We start from the raw sequence: 18862 nt of genomic DNA on the forward strand, positions 1-18862 counted from the left end.
CTAGATGTTCTCAATCCCAATGTAGGAATGCTCCTACAGGGACGGATGTAGGAGTTCAATGAATTTTAATGTATGGCTGCTGCCATGTCACTTTGAGCTCCCTTTTGTCTCAAAAGACTTACTGGCAAGAAACGCCTTTATCCTGGCAAAAGTAAAAGACTCTGAACATGTAATGGGTGGTGAAAAGAAGCATTTTCCTGACATGGGTTTCTGGGTATTTATAATCTTATCACAGGCCAAACAACTTTATTAACTTAAAATTAGCCTGTTTTAGATTATTGATTTATTGAATTTTGAGTTCTGTCTGTGGTTGCCTAATGTTTTACCAAATGATTTCCAAGGCCTCATAGAGCCAGTGGGCCATATGTTCCCCACTTCTGATAATAGGAAAGTATTGCTACATAATAGAGGCAAATATGTATATGTTGGGAGCTATGGTTGCACACTAGATTGACTTCTGCTTTTCCAAAGTCCAGTTGTAAGATATGTGGACTAATACATCAGTCACTTCCTTAGTGAGGAATGGTAAATCAGCCACTGAAAAAACTTAGTGATGAGAGTTTTCACAATCTCAAAGCCACTGTGGGTTGTAACATAATAGATTAATTTGTACAAACTCACATTTCATTGTATTGATGGAGCAAACCAGGAATTGGGAATACTTCTGTATAAGGAGTCTATAAGGCTTGTGGGTTATGTAATTTCTGTTATGACTTAACAACCCTGTTTTGTTAGCGTGAAACCAAGTGTACACAAAGTAAAAATGATCTGTCATAGCAGAATTTATCCCAACTGACATTTGGGCTATATGAATAGATTCACTGTAATACTATAAAGGCAACAGTACATAGATCATACCATAGATTTCTCAAGAAGGTATCTTTTGTTTATACTTAGAGTATAATTATTGTTATAAATTCTTTCTGTACCAACTAAAATTGGTAAATTAATTCATTTGGTGCCCACTTATTGAACACTTATATTTGTTAGATTCAATGGCAATCACAGGAAATATCTCCTTAAAGGATTCAAAAATACTTCTAAATAATCCTCAGATCTTACACTACCATAAAGATGACAGCTATAAATTCAGTGATCTCTGGGGACTGGTGCTGAGGCGTAGAAGGCTAAGGCTCTGCCTGCAGCACCAGCATTCCATATGGACACTGGTTCACATCCTGGCTGCTCCTTTTCTGATCCATCTGTCTTCCTGTGGACTGGGAAAGCATTAGAATATGACCCCAGTGCTCAGGCCCTGGCACGCATGTGGGAGACCCAGGACAAGCGCTTGACTCCTGGCTTTGGATCTTCTCAGCTCTGGCTGTTGTGGCCATTTGAGGAGTGAACCAGAGGAAGGAAGACCTCTTTCTATCACTCTCTGTAACTATACCTCTCAAATAAATAAAATCTTTAAAAAATGTTCTCTGAAGGGGAGGAGCCGAGATCCAGCGTGGCGCCAGCCATGACCTCCACTTCTGGCTTCCTGAACCTCTTGGGACCCCCCACTTCCGGCTTCCGGACCCCACTAGGAGGAGCCACACCATCACTACTGGCTCCCAGACATCTTACTTCCGGCCAGCCAAGGCTATCCATAGAACTTGTAGAACGTTTTGGGTGCACTCGGCATGAGTCTGGCCCAGGGGAGCAGGTCAATCAGCCGCCCCCCCCCCCGGCTCTAACGCTGCAGCCCTGGTCCCTAACCCCAGCAGCCCAAGGACATCTGCGAGGATCTGCGCGGCTCCCGGTGCCAGCTGCCCTGCCCCTCACATCCTCAGCTCCCATCCAAGCACCGGAGCCTGCAACAGAGGTCCATCCAGGTCTCCAGCAGGTGCACAGGGCCCGCCAGAAGCTCCATCGGGCTCTCCTAGGAGCTTCATCCGGGTCTCTAGCAGGTGCACAGGAACCCCGAGCTTTCACCAGGAGCTCCATCCAGGTCTCCAGCAGGTGCACAGGGCCATGAGCCTGCACCAGGAGCTCCATCCGGGTCTCCAGCAGGTGCACGGAGCCCGAACCTGCACCAGGAGCTCATCCTGGTCTCCAGCAGGTGCATGGGACCGGACCCTAGCCACCCCAGTTCAAGGCCATTTCCCAGATGCGACCCCGAGGCTGACGGGCGGGACCGTGGAAAAATCAAGAACCGTGGGAAAATTCAGGGACCCTGTGAAAAAACCAGGAGCATGGGAAATTTCCGGGTTGGCGCCTTCGGGCTCGGGGCGGGGAGTCCAGGGCCCGCCCGGGGTGGTCTCCGGGGAGCGCGCCTCCCGTGCACGCGTCCGGCGGACCGGAAGCCGCCCGCTGGGGGCCGCGTAGATGCAGCTGGCTGCGCTCTGGGTTCGATTCGGGGGTCGCCGAGCCGCAGCGAGGGTCCCTGCTATGAGGAGACCCGTCCCCTCTGCACGCGGAGTCCCGCGCCCCTCCCGTGCGCCTCCGTCCGGGTTGTCTACGCACCCATTAGGGAGTCTGCCGAGGTCGAAGAGGAGGTGAGTGACAGGTCGCGCGATCCCGGGTGCCGCCATGTTGGGGGGCGCTGGGGTTAGTAAAAGAAGCGCCCCGGAGGCCTTAAGCATGCGCACTGGAGACAGCCGCACCCAAGGGCGGAGACAGGCATAGCGCAAGCACGAACAGGCATTTTCTTCATTGCTCCGTTGCTAGGCATTCGGCGTTCCGAGGCGCTGGGACTTGGCGCACGCGCCGTCCGGCTTTCTCCCCGTCGCTAGGCAACCCGCGTAGCCGCGTTTGTGCCCGCTTGGGACTTTGCGCACGCGTGCTTCGGCCTTCTCGTTGCTAGGCAACCCCGCGCAAGCGCGCTCGCGTTCAGCCGCTGATCAGTTACCTCAGCAAATGCCACTGTGGTCCTGATGGGGGAACTGGGCGGCTCTGGCTCTAGTGATTGACAGGCGCGGGGCCGGCGCATGCGTACTGCGGCGTCTCTGTCAGCGCCCTGGCGGGTTAGCCAACCCATCATACAAGTGTTTGTTAACATCCCATAATAGAGGCCCGACGTAATTGTTTCCCCCTTCATGATTTATGCACGGCTTCAGATCACAACGCCAACACTTTCTGGAGGCCCCACTTCCCCTGGGTGCCGTTCGTGCTGCGAGGGCGGAGTCACCCCAGTGTGTGCCTCCAGTGCTTATTCCGACTTCTGACGGGGGCGGCAGCCATGTTGGAATCTGGCAGTGATAGGAGCAGCAGCTATATTGGTTGCTGGCAATTTCTCTTTCTCACAGAAACGGTAGCCATATTGGATTCCAATGTCATCTGACAGGAGTGGCAGCCATGTTGGATTCTGGCAATTTCTCGTCGTGACGGCCCCGAAAGCCATGTTGGATGCTGGGAATTTCTCATTCTGACGGGACGGGCAGCCATGTTGGAACCTGGCAATTTCTCCTTGTGACAGGAGCGGTAGCCATATTGGCTTCTGTCAATTTCTCGTTCTTATGTGCACGGCGGCCATATTGGTTTCTGGCAAATTTTTTTCTGACAGGAACGGCAGCCATATTGGATTGTGGCTTTTTTATTCTTTTTTTCTGACAGGAGCGGCAGCCAAGTTCGATACCAATTTCTTTTAACAGGAAAAGTAGCCATCTTGGATCCTAGCGATTTCTTCTTCTGACAGGAGTGGCAGCCATGTTGGAGTCTGGCAATTTCTCGTATTAACGGGAGTGGCAGCCATGTTGGATGCTGGCAGCTTCAAGTTCTGACAGGAGTGGCAGCCATATTGGATCCGCCCATCATGGATCCTGGCAACATTGATGGACAGCGGGCAGCACAGGGACAAGCCGCTGCTTCTAGAATTCCCAGAATTCCCATTCCCCATTTCTGTACTCGGAAATTCGAATTTCTGACAGAAAATTTTCTGACAGAAACATGGGTACGTTTCTGTCAGAAAAGGTATTTTTATGGCCAAAGAGCATTTTTAATGATTAAACAGTCTTCACGAATTAAAAAATTTTATGGAGTGACTGCCAGGTTTCTGATAAGTGATTGACAGGCTTTCCGGGGTGATGGACAGGTGTCTCCACCTCTCCAGTATTACAAATTTCCAAACAATAACCAAGGCCCATGGATTTGTGCTCAGTGATTGCCTCATCCTTTGCCAGAATCTACCGCCCACACTGGTGATGCTGGCCTTGCACAACCCCGGGTGTTGACACAGGGAACAAATTCCTCGCGGCTGTTGTTTGTGCGGCTCAGGGGCCTTGACCTCCGGATGGAACGTTAAGGACACACAGAGCCCAGGGAGGATTACACACGGCCCTGAGCCTGCACCAGGAGTTCCATCCAGGTCTCCAGCAGGTGCAGGAAGCCCGAGCCTGCACCAGGAGCTCCATCCGGGTCTCCAGCAGGTGCACGGAGCCCAAGCCTGCACCAGGAGCTCCATCCGGGTATCCAGTGGGTTCACGGGGCCCAAGCCTACACCAGGAGCTCCATCCGGGTCTCCAGCAGGTGCACGGGACCCGAGCCTGCACCAGGAGCTCCATACGGGACTCCAGCAGGTACACGGGGCCCGAGCCTGCACCAGGAGCTCCATCCTGGTCTCCAGCAGGTGCATGGGGCCCCTAGGAGCTCATCCGGGTGATCAGCAGGTGCACGAGGGCCTGAGCCTGCACCAGGATCTCCATCCGGGTTTCCTGCAGGTGCACAGGGCCCCCAGGAGCTCCCTGTCCCCTCCATGACCCTGTACAGGAAGTCCTCTGATGATTGACAGCTTAATTATGTGTGCCACGGGGCCTGGCAGGTGCACCCAGCCACCCCCAGAGCGGCTCCGTCACCCTTAGACTCAGCCGTGAGTTTTTTCTCGCTGAGTCACAGCTGTGAGCCATTGGACACCGTCCTATCTCTCTCTGACGTGGTGGTAATGATTGATTGACGTGGGGGTTGACACATGCTAGCTGTCTGCTGAGGCCTCAGGCAGACAGGGTCTGGCTCTCGAAGTGGGAAGTCGTGTCCTGGAGCCTCCGAGGGAGCGGTGAGTCGGGGGTCAGGGACGCGTGGGGTGGGGGCTGTGCCAAAGTCCTGGGGTCACCCTGCTACATCGTACCGAAAAATCGCAACATTGCATCAAACTTGCAACATTGTATCAAGCAATCGCAACATTGTAATGAATTTGCCAGGTTGTATCGGATTGCCACAATGTGTCAAGTTTGTGAATTGAGGCTGCTACGGTGGATCAAATAGCTACAGTGTATCAGAATTGTGACCTGTAATTGTTAAAATGTTCAGATTCGTGAACTGAAATCAAATTCAGAATTGCTACAATGTATCAAATTGCTAAAGTGCATCAAGTTTGTGAGTTAAATTTAAATTTGAAATTGCTACACTGTATCAAATCGCTAGGATGTATCAGATTAGTGAATCACAACCGAAGTTAAATTTGCTACAATGTATCACATCTGTGAGTTAGAAATTGCTACAATGTATCAGATTGCTGGGATGTGTTGGGTTTGTGAGTTAAGTTTGGAGTTGAAGTTGCTACAATGTGTCGAAATTGCTACAATGTATCAAGTTGGTGGCTTAGAGCAGAATTAGAAATTTCTACAATGTATCAAATTGCTACAGTGTATCGGGTATTGAGTGTATTGAGATTGAAATCAAAATCGCTACAATGTATTAACTTTGCAAATTAGAATTGCTACAGTATATCTCTGGGCTGTCCAGTTGGGGGTGGAGCCATGGTCCTTCCTGCTGCACAAAGTCTCTGCCCTCTCTTGACCCTCCCCCGGTTCTGTAGCTGGGATAACTCAGCCCCCAGCACCCTACCCAGAGGACTCCAGAGTCTTCTTTGTAGCCAACTATCCATCCATTTTTTCTGGGGGTCAGCCTGATTGAGTGATTGATGGACACACAGGCCAGCGTGAGTCAGCATGAGTCAGCAGAAGGCGACTGGGATTTCTGGAATGTCCTCTGTGTGGTAGCCTTGAGGGATGAATGTGTGTCCCCAGCAATGAATGTGTCTTAGCATCTGGGTCAGGGCTCATGCTGTTGATAAGATTGACAGCTGTCAGTCTGTGCGGATTTGTCTGGAGGCCAGAAGATTCTGGCCAGGGCCAGTGCAGAAGGTTCTAGAACCCAGGAAATGGGCATTCGAGTCTGACCGTGTCTGACTGCTGTGGGAGACGGGACCGCCGGTGAAGACGTGTCTGGATCAGGTTATCGATTAGCTATGGCTGATTGGTCAGTGATTGTTTTTTGGTCCGTGATTGGTTAGTTATGGATCAGTGATTGGTTTTTGGTCCGTGATTGGTTAGTTATGGATCAGTGATGGGTTGGTGATCACTGAGTTATTGATTAGCCATTGCTTAGTTATTGGTTATTGGTCAGTTATTGGTTGGTTATTGATCAGCTATTCCTTATTGGTCAGCGATTGGTTTTTGGTTAGCAGTTATCGGTTAGTTATTGATTAGTTATTGGCCAATTATTGTTTATTTATTGATTAGCTACCGATTGCTTATTAGTTATTAGCAAGTTATTCATTGTTGTTTAGTTGTTGATTAGCTATTGATTATTGGTTAGTTCTTATTGCTTAGTTATTGGGTATTGGCTAGTTGTTGATTAGCTATCGATTATTAATTGTTGATTAGCTATCGGTTATTGGTTAGCTCTTAGTTATCGCTGTTGGGCATTGACTATTCATCAGTTACCAATTATAGATTCGTTATTGATTAGCTATTGGTTGGTGGCTGGTGATTATCCGTCAATCATTGATCAGTTATTGGTTTCTGATATTGGTCCCTCACAAAAAAATGAATAAAATTTAAGCCTCAATTTCAGAGATCAATAAAAAATAGACTTTAAAAACTAATCAATAAACAGTAATTAATCACCAATAATCAATAACCGACAACCAATCAATAATCTATAACCAATCAATAATCCATAGTTTATCAATAACAGATCATTGATCAATAGACAATGAGCGATCAATAAGTAGTCCATAGCTACTCAGTGACCCGCCCATGACTGATGCAAGCCGGAAAGCCAATCAACTCAAAGCCCTGTTTCCTCCTGACAGTCATTGGAATGGATTGCCCGCCACTCAAGGCTAAGAGCCATGCCCTGTTTTATTGTAATGAAAGTCATGGCGGAAAGCCTTGAAGAAGACAAGAGCCGGGAGCCTTGAAACAGAGAGGGGCAGGGAGCCTTGACACCGCTGTCTCTCCGTGCAGGACGATGAGAGCCGCGTGCCTCCTCCTCCTCCTCTTCCTGGGTCCCAGCCGAGGCCACGCCCACACTGCCACCACGGCCCCACCCCCCAACATCGTCCTGCTCCTGGCAGATGACCTTGGCATTGGTGACATCGGCTGCTATGGCAACAGGACGCTCAGGTCGGATATCCGGGTCTCTCGGGCAGCCATCTTGTGACACTGTCATCTGGGTCTCTCAGGCGGCCATCTTCTAGCCTCCAGGGCTCATCTGGGTCTCCAGGATGGCCATGTTGTGGCCTCCATGGCTCATCTGGTCTCTCAGGTGGCCATCTTGTAGCCTCAACAGCTCATCCAGGTCTCTTGGGTAGCCATTTTGTAGCCTCAGGGGCTCATCTGGGTCTCTCAGGTGGCCAGCTTGTACCTCCATGGCGGCCAGCTTGTAGCACAGTCATCCGGGTCCCTTAGCCATCTTGAAGCCTCCACGGTTCATCTGGGTCTCTTCCACCCTCTAGAACCCCGAACATTGACCAGCTGGCACGTGATGGCGTGAAACTGACCCAGCACTTGGCTGCCGCTCCGCTGTGCACACCAAGCCGCGCAGCCTTTCTGACTGGACGCTACCCAGTGCGCTCGGGTCTGTGGCTCACGGGGGTGGGGCTGGGAAAATGTGGGGCTTGCCCTGGGGTGGGGGAAGGGCCGGGGAGGGTTGGGCTTGTCCTCGGAGGTGGGGGCGTGGCAGGGGTACAGGAGGTGGGGCTTCATCTCTTCCCCGCCCCCCAGGCATGGCTGCGCGGTCGCGGGTGGGTGTCTTCCTGTTCCCGGCTTCATCTGGGGGTCTCCCAGCCACCGAGGTCACGTTCGCTAGGCTGGCCAAAACCCGCGGCTACACCACAGCGCTTGTCGGTACAGAAGGTTCCGGAATGCCAGGGCAGGGGCGGGACTTCCGGGGTGGGCAGAACTTCCGAAGTGGGACTTCTGGGGTGGGCGGGACTTCCGGTGTAGGCGGGAATTCCGTTTATAAAAAAGGTAGGCAAAATGCGGCCAAGTAGCAGCAACATGCAAGGATGGACCCCATCCAGGGGAAGGCAGCAGAAGGCATTCCAGTCACGTGACTGGAAGTTGGGCCTCAGGGTGGGACCAGGCTGTCTGTCACCAATGAACTTCTGGTCCCAGGGAAGTGGCACCTGGGCCTGAGCTGCCGGCACCCGCGCGACTTCTGCCACCACCCGCGGGTCCACGGCTTCGACCAGTTCTTCGGGCTCCCAGCCACCAACCTGCGGGACTGCAAGCCGGGGGCTGGCACGGTGTTCGAGGGCGCTGTGCACTGGATCGTGGTGGTCCCCGTGCAGGCCCTGGGCGCTGCTGCCCTGACCCTGGCCGCCCTGCGCTGCCTCGGCCTGGCCCGGCCGCCGCCTGCCGCTTTCCTGGGCCTCCTGCTGCCCATGGCCATCTTGCTGGGTTGCCACTTCCTGTTCCGACGCTACTTCCGGTCACTCCACTGCTTCCTCATGCGGGACTTCGAAGTGGCCCAGCAGCCTCTGGACTATGGGAACCTCACGCAGAGGCTCACGGAGGAGGCCACGGGGTTCATACGGCGGTGAGTCCGCGGTGGCCATTTTAAATGGATCTGCATGCTGTATGCCCACTTCCGGTGACCATTTTGGATCAGCTCTGAGCTTCTTTACCCAATTCCGGTGGCCATTAATTAGCTCAGAGTGCTTTTCAGCCCACTTCCAGAGGCCATTTTGGGTCGGGTCTGAGCGTTTTATGCCTACTTCCAGTGCCCACTTTGGATCGGCTCTAAACGCTTTCTCATCTACTTCCAGTGGCCATTCTGGATTGGCTGTGAGTGTTTTATACCCACTTCCTGCAGCCATTTTAGATATACTCTGAACCCCTCTTGCCTATTTCCGGTGTCTATTTTGCATTGCCTTCTATGAACCAAAAGATTACCTGTTCAAGTATTTCGCCCATTTTTTTTTTTTTTTTTTGCTCACCTCCCTCCAGGAACTCCCAGAAGCCCTTTCTGCTGCTGCTGTCCTATATCCACGTGCACACAGCCCTGTTCGCCTCCCCAGAGTTTGCCCACAGGAGCTCGCATGGGGCTTACGGCGACGCCGTGGAGGAGTTGGACTGGAGCGTGGGTATGTGCATGTGTCTCTGGCGCCACCTGGTGGCTGAGTCTCATATTGCAACGTGAATTTGGCGCCACAGGGGGCCGAATCTCAAATTGCAATGTGAATTTGTCCCTGTCCGCCATCTTGGTACCTGAGCTGGTTGGCACCTCGTAAATTTGTTTTTTTCTGGTCCAGGCCAGATCCTGCAGGTCCTGGACGAACTGGGCCTGGCTGGCCGCACCCTCGTCTACTTCTCATCTGACCAGGGCGCCCACGTGGAGGAGGTGACGGCCACGGGCGAGGTCCACGGGGGCAGCAACGGCATCTACAGGGGTGAGCAGGGGTGCAGACCAGTCTCAGGGTCACAGTGTCACAATAAGAGTCACCCAAGGCCCAGGGGGAGGCATCAGGTGCATCCTGGAAGGGACTGTGTCACAATAAAAGCCCCCCCACGGTCAAGATGGAGACATTTGGGGCATCCTGGAAGGGACGCTGTCATAATTAGTGTCTCTGCCAGAGCAGGCCCTGTTATAATAAAAGTCCCTCACGGTCAAAATGGAGGCATCTGGTTTGCCGTGGAGAGTACTGTGTCATAATAAGAGTCCTTCCTAGAGCAGACCTTGTCATAAAATTCCCCCATGGTCCAGCTCGAATCTATGATGTCATGAAAAGGACACTGTTATAATAAGAGTCCCCTGTGGTTGAGGTAGAGGCGTCTGGGTAGTCATATCACAATAAAAGTCTCCCCTAGAGCTCATCCTATCATAATAAAAGCCCCTCCTGGTCAATATTGAACCTAAGATGTTATGGAGAGGGCCATGTCATAATAAAAGTCCCCAGGGTCGAGCTGCAGGCATCTGGGTCATCGTGGAGGGGTCTGTGTCATAATAAGAGTACCTCCTAGAGCACACTGTCAAAATAAAAGTCCCCCATGGTCCAGATCGCATCTATGAGGTCAGAGAGGGGACTCTGTCATAATAAGAGTCCGTCATGTTCAACATAGAATCATTGAACCTATAGGATGGGACCAGACCATGTCATAATGAGACCCCATGAATAAGGCTGATCCAGCAGCTGCCTTCTCCCCCATCTGTCCCCTGCAGGTGGCAAAGCCAACAACTGGGAGGGCGGCATCCGGGTGCCGGGCATCCTGCGCTGGCCTGGGGTTATCCCTGCCAGATGCGAGGTGGATGTGGCCACGAGCAACATGGACATCTTCCCCACAGTGGCTGGGCTCACAGGGGCGCCACTGCCCCACGACAGGTGATTGACAGATGCAGGCCCCGCCCCAGGGTGATTGACAGATGGGACATGGGACCCCCTAAGTCAGTCTCACACAAGCCTGCCCCTCAGGGTGATTGACAGATACAAGCCCTGCCCCCAGGGTGGTTGACATATGGGACCTGGGATTCAAGGAAGACCCCCCCGGAACCCCAAAGTCAGTCACACACAAGCCCCACTCCCCCAGGGTGATTGATGGGCGGGACCTGATGCCCCTCCTCCGGGGACAGAGCCAGCAGTCTGCCCACGAGTTCCTGTTCCACTACTGCAATGCTTACCTGCAGGCTGTGCGCTGGCTGCCACGCAACAGTGAGTATGCACCCCAAGGCATGCTGGGAAGGGCGGTCGTGGACCCTGGGGCATGCTGGATAGAGGTAGATGTCAGCCCCGTGATTTATTGATTGACAGGTCAATCCCATGATTGACAGGTCATCCATAGTTGATTGACAGGTCCTCCGTGACTGATAGCTCTGGCCCAGCCCTTCCCTGTGACTGACAGACCAGGCCCCACCCTCCACCCTAACTGACAGCCCAGCCCCATCCCTCCCCATGACTGACAGCCCGGATCCACCCCCAGGCTCAGCCGTGTTCAAGGCTTTCTTCTTCACACCCAAGTTCCGCCCGGCCGGCGCCAACGGCTGCTTCCCCACCCACGTGTGCCTGTGCCAGGGTCCCACCCACGTGACGAGCCACGACCCACCCCTGCTCTTCAACCTGGCCCACGACCCCAGCGAGGCTGCGCCCCTCACACCACACACCGAGCCACGCTACCAGGCAATCCTGGAGGCCATCCTGGAGGCGGTGGCGGAGCACCGGGGCTCTGTGCCCCTTGATGTCCCCAACCAGCTGGCCCCGGGCCACGTGATCTGGAAGCCATGGCTGCAGCTCTGGGCGGCTGGGGCCTCAGGGCCATAGCCATGCACCTGCTGGGCAGCTGGGGCCACTCCCAACATGGCTGTCAGCCATCTTTGTCACACACACAAATCTGGCTCCATCCGTGGCTGTTGGCCATCTTTATCCTGGACACGAACCTGTGGCTCCATCCATGGATCAGTCGGCCATCTTTGACACAAACACGAACCTGGGCTCAGGGTCTACAATGACTCCCATAAAGTGTTCATCACAAACGAAGCAGCAGGTGTTCCTTATAGATGCAGATGAACTGACTGGGAACCTGTCCATCTGCCTCAGAGCCTGCCTCTGACTGTACCAGTAACCTGTCACTCACCCTCAGAGCCCGCCCCTGACTGGACCAGGAAACCGTCAATCTGGCCCTGGTTGTGAAGAATGGAGCGGGGATCAGGGGTGGCCCTCGGAGGATCTTCAGGGGCCCAGGTGGAGACCCCAGGTCTCTTGGAGCAGCTGTCAGTCACAGAGAAGCCATGCTGTCAGTCACTGCACAGCAGAGTCAGTCCCCGGCACCGAGCACTTTCTGCTGAGTCACAAGAGCCGATAGCTGCATGACTTGGCAGGTGTAAAACTATGGCTCAGCAAGTGTAGAAACATGACTCAGCATATATAGAAAGCATGACTCAGCAGGTATGGAAGGATGACTTAGCAAGTATATGACTCAGCAGATATGGAAATATGACTCAGCATGTATGGAAGCATGACAGCAGGTATAGAAATCATGACTCGGCAGGTATGAAACCATGACTTAGCAGGTATAGAAACATGATTTGGCAGGTATAGAACCATGACTCAGCAAGTATGGAGCAGCAGCTCAGAACCAGTAACCCCGGTCTAGGGGCCCAAGGGTGAACTCCAGGGAACTGAGGGTTCCACCCACCCCCGGATTTGATGGACGGGGCAGCCTGGACCCTCAGGACAACATGGCCACCGCACAGAAAGACCCCCAAGACCCCTGACCACGTTTATTGCAGTCAGTAAATAACGGGGTGACAGGAAAGCCATCTTGCAATTTTCCACATGGCCCAACTGGGAGGGATGAGAATTAAATAAAAAAAGTCACATGGTCACATGGCCGCCTGTCCATCAAAGGTTGTGACCCTGGGGTCTCTCGGCTGCCTCTCCATCAAAGGTCGTGACCCCGGACCTGCGTGTGGCTGCCATGTGGGTGCACACATATGTAGCCAGGTTTGCACATGCATGTTCATGGGTGTGGCAGTCTTGTGTGTATGAGTTGGAACTGTGTACGGATTGACAAGAGCCTCGACCGCAAAGGCTTCTGGGAAGTCTATTAGGCACGCAGATGACGCATGACTGATAGGAGCGCTTGCTGCAAAGGCTTCTAGGAAGTCCTCTTGGCGTCTCCATGGTGACGTATGACTGACAGAAGCCCCAACTGCAGAGGCTTCTGGGAAGTCCATGAGGTGTCTCCATGGTGACCCATGATTGACAGGTGCCCTTCCCACAAAGGCTTCTGGGAAGTCCGTTCAAAATGCTGATAACCCATGATTGACAGGAGCACTCACTGCAAAGGCTCCTGGGAAGTCCAAGTGATGCTGACTCTGTCAATGCCTTGCACTGGAGCTGGGGCCCTATGGGGACAATATGTCTGTGAAGGTGATAGACACATGTCAATCAGAATGACATTCACATCTGAAAGAGGCAGGAGGTGTCACAGGGACTTCCAGTGTGCGGAAGTGAGTGGGTGGGACTTCCGGTATCTGGACTGTCACTGACCGTGAGCAAGAGTGGGCGGGACTACTGGTGTGCAGAAAACGTCACTCACCGCTGGCAGCTGTGAAGTGCAGGGCAGCCTTGGGGCCTCGCAGCCACGTCGGCCCCCAGTGGCTGCAGCTGCACGGTGTAGACGCTACCGGGGCGCAGGCGCTGCAGGGTCACTGAACTCCAGTGCTGTGGGATGGGGGGGAGGTCCCTCAGATCCCAGGGGTCCCTCAGATTACCTGAATCCCTCAGTGGGATCCGTCCGATTACTGGGATTCCTTAGATTACCTGGAATCCCAGTGAGATCCCTGGGATCCCTCAGGTTACCGGGACCCCTGCAAGGGGGCCGCAGCCCGGCCCCACCCCGCTTACCCCGTCCACCAACTTCCTCTGCCACTGCCCCTCGGTTGCGTGGCCCCAGGAGACCCTGTAGTGGTGCACAGGGACGTCGGGGTCCTCGGGGGGCTCCCAGATCACAGTGGCGGCCACGGTCCCGTCGGCATCGCGCACGGTGGAGTTCACACGCAGGTCGGCCAGGGCCAGTGGGGCCAACGGAGCTGCAACCCAGTGGAGAAGGGCCCATGAGGCACGACAAAGCCACCCGGGGGCTGGTCTGAGCGTGGGCATGGGCCATGGAGCCATGGCCACAGGGAGCGGATGTGGGGGAGCCACGCCATGGGAGCCACGGCCACAGGAGGCTCCGGTGGACCGGGTTTGGGGGCCCATGGCCCCCATGGGAGCCAGGGTCATGGAGCGGGCCACAGACAACAGGAGCTTCATGGACCAGGTGTGGGGAGTCACAGGGACCAAGGCCACGGAGCTCCCCATCGACCAGGCACAGAGGAACCTGGAGGGGTGGGGCCCTGCACTGACCTCTGGATGACCGGAAGTGCCTGACAGGAGTGGTGAAGCCCTGGGTACCATGCACATTGACGGCAGCCACTCGGAACTGGTACCAGCCGCCGGGCCGGACATCGGGCAGCCAGACTCGCTGGTCTGTGGTCTGGAACAGGGGACACAGAAAATGGCGGGGATGTGAACCGGAAATTAAATAAAAATGATGGATGGGGACCCAAGATGGCCACCAGGCCCCTCCCACCAATCTAAATATTTCAATGACTGACCTGGGCTACTGTCTCCCATGCAGTGCCCCAAGCTCACTGGGCGCCATCCCATAATTCCACAGGCGCTGCACCACGTACACCACGGGCTCCAGGGAGATGTTGAACCTAGACGACCACCGGACCTCCAGGGGCCCTGACCCCAGCTCCCTGAGCCATAGCTGCCTCCGGGGTTTTAGGGGGACCCCTAGGGTGGAGGAGCCCGGGTCAGGGAGACCCCAGGAGACCCCTGGAGCTCACAGACACCCCTGGGGACCCCTGAGAACTCCTGGGACCCTCGGAGACTCCCAGGGACCCCTTAGAACCCCTGGGACCTTTGGAGACCCCCAGAGACCCCTGGGAGTCAGAACCCCGGGGACCCCCAGAGACCCCCTGGGACCATCACAGACCCCCCTGGGAGTCACAGAGACCCCTGGGACTCATAGATACCCCTGGAGACCCCATGGAGCTCACAGAGACCCCTGGAGACCCCCTGGAACTTACTGAGACCCCTGGGACTCACAGAGACCCCTAGGGACCCCTGAGGCCCCTGGAGCTCACAGCGACCCCGCCCCGCCCCCACCGTGATTGACAGCCCTGCTGACCTCAGAAGGCCCCCCGGGGAGCCTGGCAGGTGCGCCCACAGCCATTGGGGCAGCACTTCCGGCCCCCGGGGCACTCGGCATCGGCCTCACAGCTGACCACGCAAGCCGCAGCAAAGCCGCTGGCTCGGGTCGGTGCCTGACATGTCCCCTGCTTGGCCGCCAGCGCCGAGCGGACCACAAGGCGCAGCTGCTCAGGCACTCGTGGCTCCACACGGGGAACAGCAGCTGGGGGGAGGGGAGAAAGACGGAGGGCCTTGAAACCGACAGAGCCGGCCATGAGGGCCTTTGAAACCCACAGTCAGCCGCTGGGGGGGGGGGGGCAGAAACCGACATCCTCACCTCACAGAGACTCTGACATGGCCCTGTCTCCAGCTCCCCTGGGTGCTTGCAGGGCTCCAGACACTGTCGGGAGAAAAGAAGGTTAATCAGACGGCAACAGGAGTCCATCTGGGGCTCAGCAGGTGCACCAGGAGCACCATCCAGGGTTCAGCAGGTGTACAGGGTTCCCAGAGCTCCAACCCGGTCTCCAGCAGGTGCACAGGGTCCATAGCCTGCACCAGGAGCTCCATCCGGGTCTCCAGCAGCTGCACACGGGCCTGAGCCTGCACCAGGAGCTCCATCCAGGTCTCCAGCAGGTACACCGGGCCATGAGCCTGCACCAGGAGCTCCATCCGGGTCTCCAGCAGGAGCACGAGGCCCCCAGGAGCTCTATCCAGGTCTCCAGCAGGTGCACACGGGCCCGAGCCTGCACCAGGAGCTCCATCCGGGTCTCCAACAGGTGCACGGGGCCCCGTCCCTGCACCAGGAGCTCCATCCAGGTCTCCAGCAGGAGTACGAGGCCCCAGGAGCTCCATCCGGGTCTCCAGCAGGTGCACACGGGCCTGAGCCTGCACCAGGAGCTCCATTCGGGTCTCCAGCAGGTGCACAGAGCCCCAAGAGCTCCATCCGGGTATCCAGCAGGTTCACGGGACCCTGTCCCTGCAGCAGGAGCTCCATCCCAGTCTCCAGCAGGTGCATGGGGCCCCCAGGAGCGCCATCCGGGTCTCTAGCAGGTACACAGGGCCCTGAGCCTGCGCCAGGAACTCCATCCAGGTCTCCCAGGAGCCCCATCCTGGTCTCCAGCAGGTCCACGGGGTCCCCGGGGACTCCATCTATGTCTTCAGTAGGTGCACGGGGTCCCCGAGTCAATGACAAGATGCTGGGCTGATCCCTGACATCGTACATTAGAATGTCTATCAATAACCTGGGCTGTGGGGAGCAACTCGGACTAGACTAAGTTACTGGAATTAAGACTTATTCTATGCATCTGCTCTCCCACAATATGGCGCTGAGAAGGGAGAAACAGCTTCTACACAGCTGCCTCCAGTTCAACCAATAAACTGTAGGACCTACTCCTGATTGGAGGAGAGCAGCGTACTTGGCGTGTGGGTAGCAGAGTTGGGATTGGTGGAAGAGGACTATAAAGGAGGAGAGAGACAACATGCACCAGGAACATCTAAGAGGAACATCTATCTGAAGGAACACCTGTGCAGCCCCCAAGAGAGCTCCCCCGCGGAAGTGGGGAAAGTGGCAGGGGGAACCGCCCTTCCACGGAGGTGGAAGGGATGGTAGCCAACCCGGAAAGAACCAGCAGCAAACCCGGGGAGGGCCGAGCAGACGAAAGAACAGCGCAGGGTCCTGTGTCGTTCCTCCACGAAGACGGGGAGCGACACTGGGCAACTGTGCACCTGCTCCTTGTGGAGTTCCCGTGTCCAACACGTGTGTTTCATACATGTATTACATCCACGTCTAGGAATCCTACCGTTGAACACTGCTTGTCATTCTGGCACCAAACCAGGGAACCGTTGTTCTGCGGGGGGAAAAAAAAAAAAAAAAAAAAACAACAACAACAAAACAGGCACACATTCACACCCCCTATCTCCAGGCACAGCACCCCACAGTGATTTTTTTTCCAAGTTTCAGGACCCCATTAAGTATTAACCAATAGACACACATTCACACCCTTTTTTTTCCTTTATTTTCTATCCCCCAATCTCCTTAGGGCCCTGGGGGCCCCCCAGTCTCCTTAGGACCCTAGGGGGGTTTTCAAGTCTCCTCTAGTCAGAGCCCCCCCATGCCCTTGGCCCCCAGCCCCCACAGAATGGCCTGGAACCCTGGAGACTCTGGGGGCCCTGCATGGTGGGCAGCGATGGCTGAGGCCCAGGCACTTTTTCAAAGCTGCTGCTGCCCAGGGGTCTCAAGGGTCACTGGGGGTCTCTGTGGAGCCTTGGGGGTCTGGAGGAGCCTGAGCAGCCCAGCAATAGCCTTTAGGGCAGATTTTCACCTCCAGTACACCTCTAAGGGGATACCAAGGGCCAATGTCAGGGCACTTTTGCAACGACGCCGGTTTACGGGAGTCTTGGGGATCCGTGGGGGTCCCTGAGGACCTCGAGGGTTCTGGGCGCCAGGGGAGCCCCGCAATCACGTTCTGGCCTGATTTCCACATTGGGAGCCCCCCCCTTGGTGAGGGCCAGTCTTCTCTAGGGGGACACCAAGGCCAACGCCCGGGCACCTTTGCAACACCGCCGGTTTACTGAGACCCATGGGGATACCAGGGGATCCGTGGAGGACTCGGAGGTCTGTGGGCGTCTAGGGGCGCCAGGGGAACCCCGAGACCGCGTCCGGGGCCAGTTTCTGCCTTGGGAATCCCCTGGTTGGGGGCCAGGGCTCCTCTGATGGGACACCGATGGCCGACGCAGGACACTTTTGCAACGCCGCTGGTTGAAGGAGACCTGCGGGGGTCCCTGAGGGTTTCTGGGTTCCTTGGGGGTCTGGGGCGCTGGGAGAGTCCCGCGATCGCGTCCCGGGAGGATTTTCGCGTTGGGAATCCCCTGGTTGGGGGCTGAGACTCCTCTGAGATGACACAGATGGCCGACGGCCGACGCCCGGGCACTTCTGCAACGCCTCTGATTGAAGGAGACGCGCGGGGGTCACTGGGGGTCTGGGGCGCTGGGGGAGCCCCGAGATCGCGTTCCGGGCGGATTTCCGCGTCGCGCACCCCCCTGGCGGGGCCCCGCGTACCTCTAACAGCCGCAGACTCAGGCACCGGGCCGCGCAGCGCAAGGCCTGGACGCCCCCGGCCCACAGCGACCCCGCGCCTACCACACCGGGACCCGCGCCGGTGGCCAGCACCGCGCCGGCAGCCATGATGGGCACGGCTGTCCATCAGCGCGGGGGCGGGTCCGCGCCAGGGCGCCGGGACATTGGCTGAAGGGGCTGTCAATCTAATTCCTGGGCGGGACCATCGTAAGGCGCCGCAGCATTGACTGGAGGGACTTGAATGACATCAGGGGCGGGACCAGAATACAGGGGCCAAGGCATTGGCCGGAGGGGCTTGAGTGACAGCCGAAGGCGGGACAAGCGCGCAGGCACAGGGGCATTGTCTGCAGAAGCTTGATTGACAGGCAGGGGCGGGCGCAGGGAGTGTGAGTGACAGACGGCTGTGCCATTGGCTGGAGGGACTTGAGTGACAGGCAAGAGGTGGGGACAGTGCGCAGGCGCCGGGGTATAGGTCGGAGGGGCTGGACGGGTCAAGGGGCGGGCGCAGCGGCTGGGAGTGACAGAGGGCTACGCTATTGCCTGGAGGGGCTTGAGTGACAGTTCTGAAGGCGGGCGCTGAGAGTGTGAGTGACAGGCGGCTTTGCCATTGGCTGCAGAGATTTGAGTGACAGGTCCAGGGGCGGGGCCGGCGCCCAGAGGAGGCCACGCCATTGGATGCAGGGACTTAAATTAATTTAAATTCTTCTCAAGCTATTTAAAACAATTGAAAGGGTGGCAATCCTCCCAAACAGCTTCTACAAAGCCTGCATTATCCTAATACTTAACCTGGAAATGATGCAACAAAGAGTATAGAACAATTTCTCTCATGAACATAGACACAAAACTCCTCAACAAAATACTAGCTAGTCGAATCCAGCAACACATCGCAAAGATAATGCACC

The 18862-nt window shown here is 55.7% G+C and overlaps 2 protein-coding genes across 14 annotated transcripts; one reads left to right on the plus strand and one right to left on the minus strand.

Annotated features, from left to right (window-relative positions):
• Positions 1–2223: 2223 nt before the first annotated feature.
• Positions 2224–12525, plus strand: STS (steroid sulfatase). 5 transcript variants are annotated; one of them, XM_008249263.4, is made up of 10 exons: positions 2224–2480; positions 7170–7328; positions 7661–7782; positions 7929–8051; positions 8322–8745; positions 9156–9292; positions 9461–9598; positions 10369–10528; positions 10777–10855; positions 11124–12525. In XM_008249263.4, exons 1-10 carry the CDS (start codon positions 2311–2313, stop codon positions 11229–11231), a joined length of 1620 nt encoding a protein of 539 aa, XP_008247485.1. In that variant the 5' UTR covers positions 2224–2310; the 3' UTR covers positions 11232–12525. The 5 variants fall into 5 exon arrangements, with proteins under 5 accessions (XP_008247485.1, XP_008247483.1, XP_008247484.1 ...); XM_008249261.4 differs by having other exon boundaries at positions 2229–2480; positions 10734–10855; XM_008249262.4 differs by lacking the exon at positions 2224–2480 and adding an exon at positions 4359–4499 and having other exon boundaries at positions 10734–10855.
• On the minus strand, positions 12406–18102 carry LOC103345344 (anosmin-1). Of its 9 annotated transcripts, none has more exons than XM_070048641.1 (8): positions 17943–18102; positions 16684–16731; positions 15222–15284; positions 14883–15107; positions 14051–14180; positions 13550–13734; positions 13242–13366; positions 12406–13047 (listed from the first exon to the last, which is right to left on the minus strand). In XM_070048641.1, the coding sequence occupies exons 1-8, from the start codon at positions 18066–18068 to the stop codon at positions 12978–12980; spliced, it is 972 nt and encodes a 323-aa protein (XP_069904742.1). In that variant the 5' UTR covers positions 18069–18102; the 3' UTR covers positions 12406–12977. The 9 variants fall into 9 exon arrangements, with proteins under 9 accessions (XP_069904742.1, XP_008247487.3, XP_017193507.3 ...); XM_008249265.4 differs by having other exon boundaries at positions 12406–13064; XM_017338018.3 differs by having other exon boundaries at positions 12406–13064; positions 14883–15135; positions 17943–18094.
• Between the last annotated feature and the right edge of the window lie 760 nt (positions 18103–18862).

Source organism: Oryctolagus cuniculus, chromosome 1 (genome assembly GCF_964237555.1).
Source record: "Oryctolagus cuniculus chromosome 1, mOryCun1.1, whole genome shotgun sequence".
Classification (NCBI taxonomy): Eukaryota; Metazoa; Chordata; class Mammalia; order Lagomorpha; family Leporidae; genus Oryctolagus; species Oryctolagus cuniculus.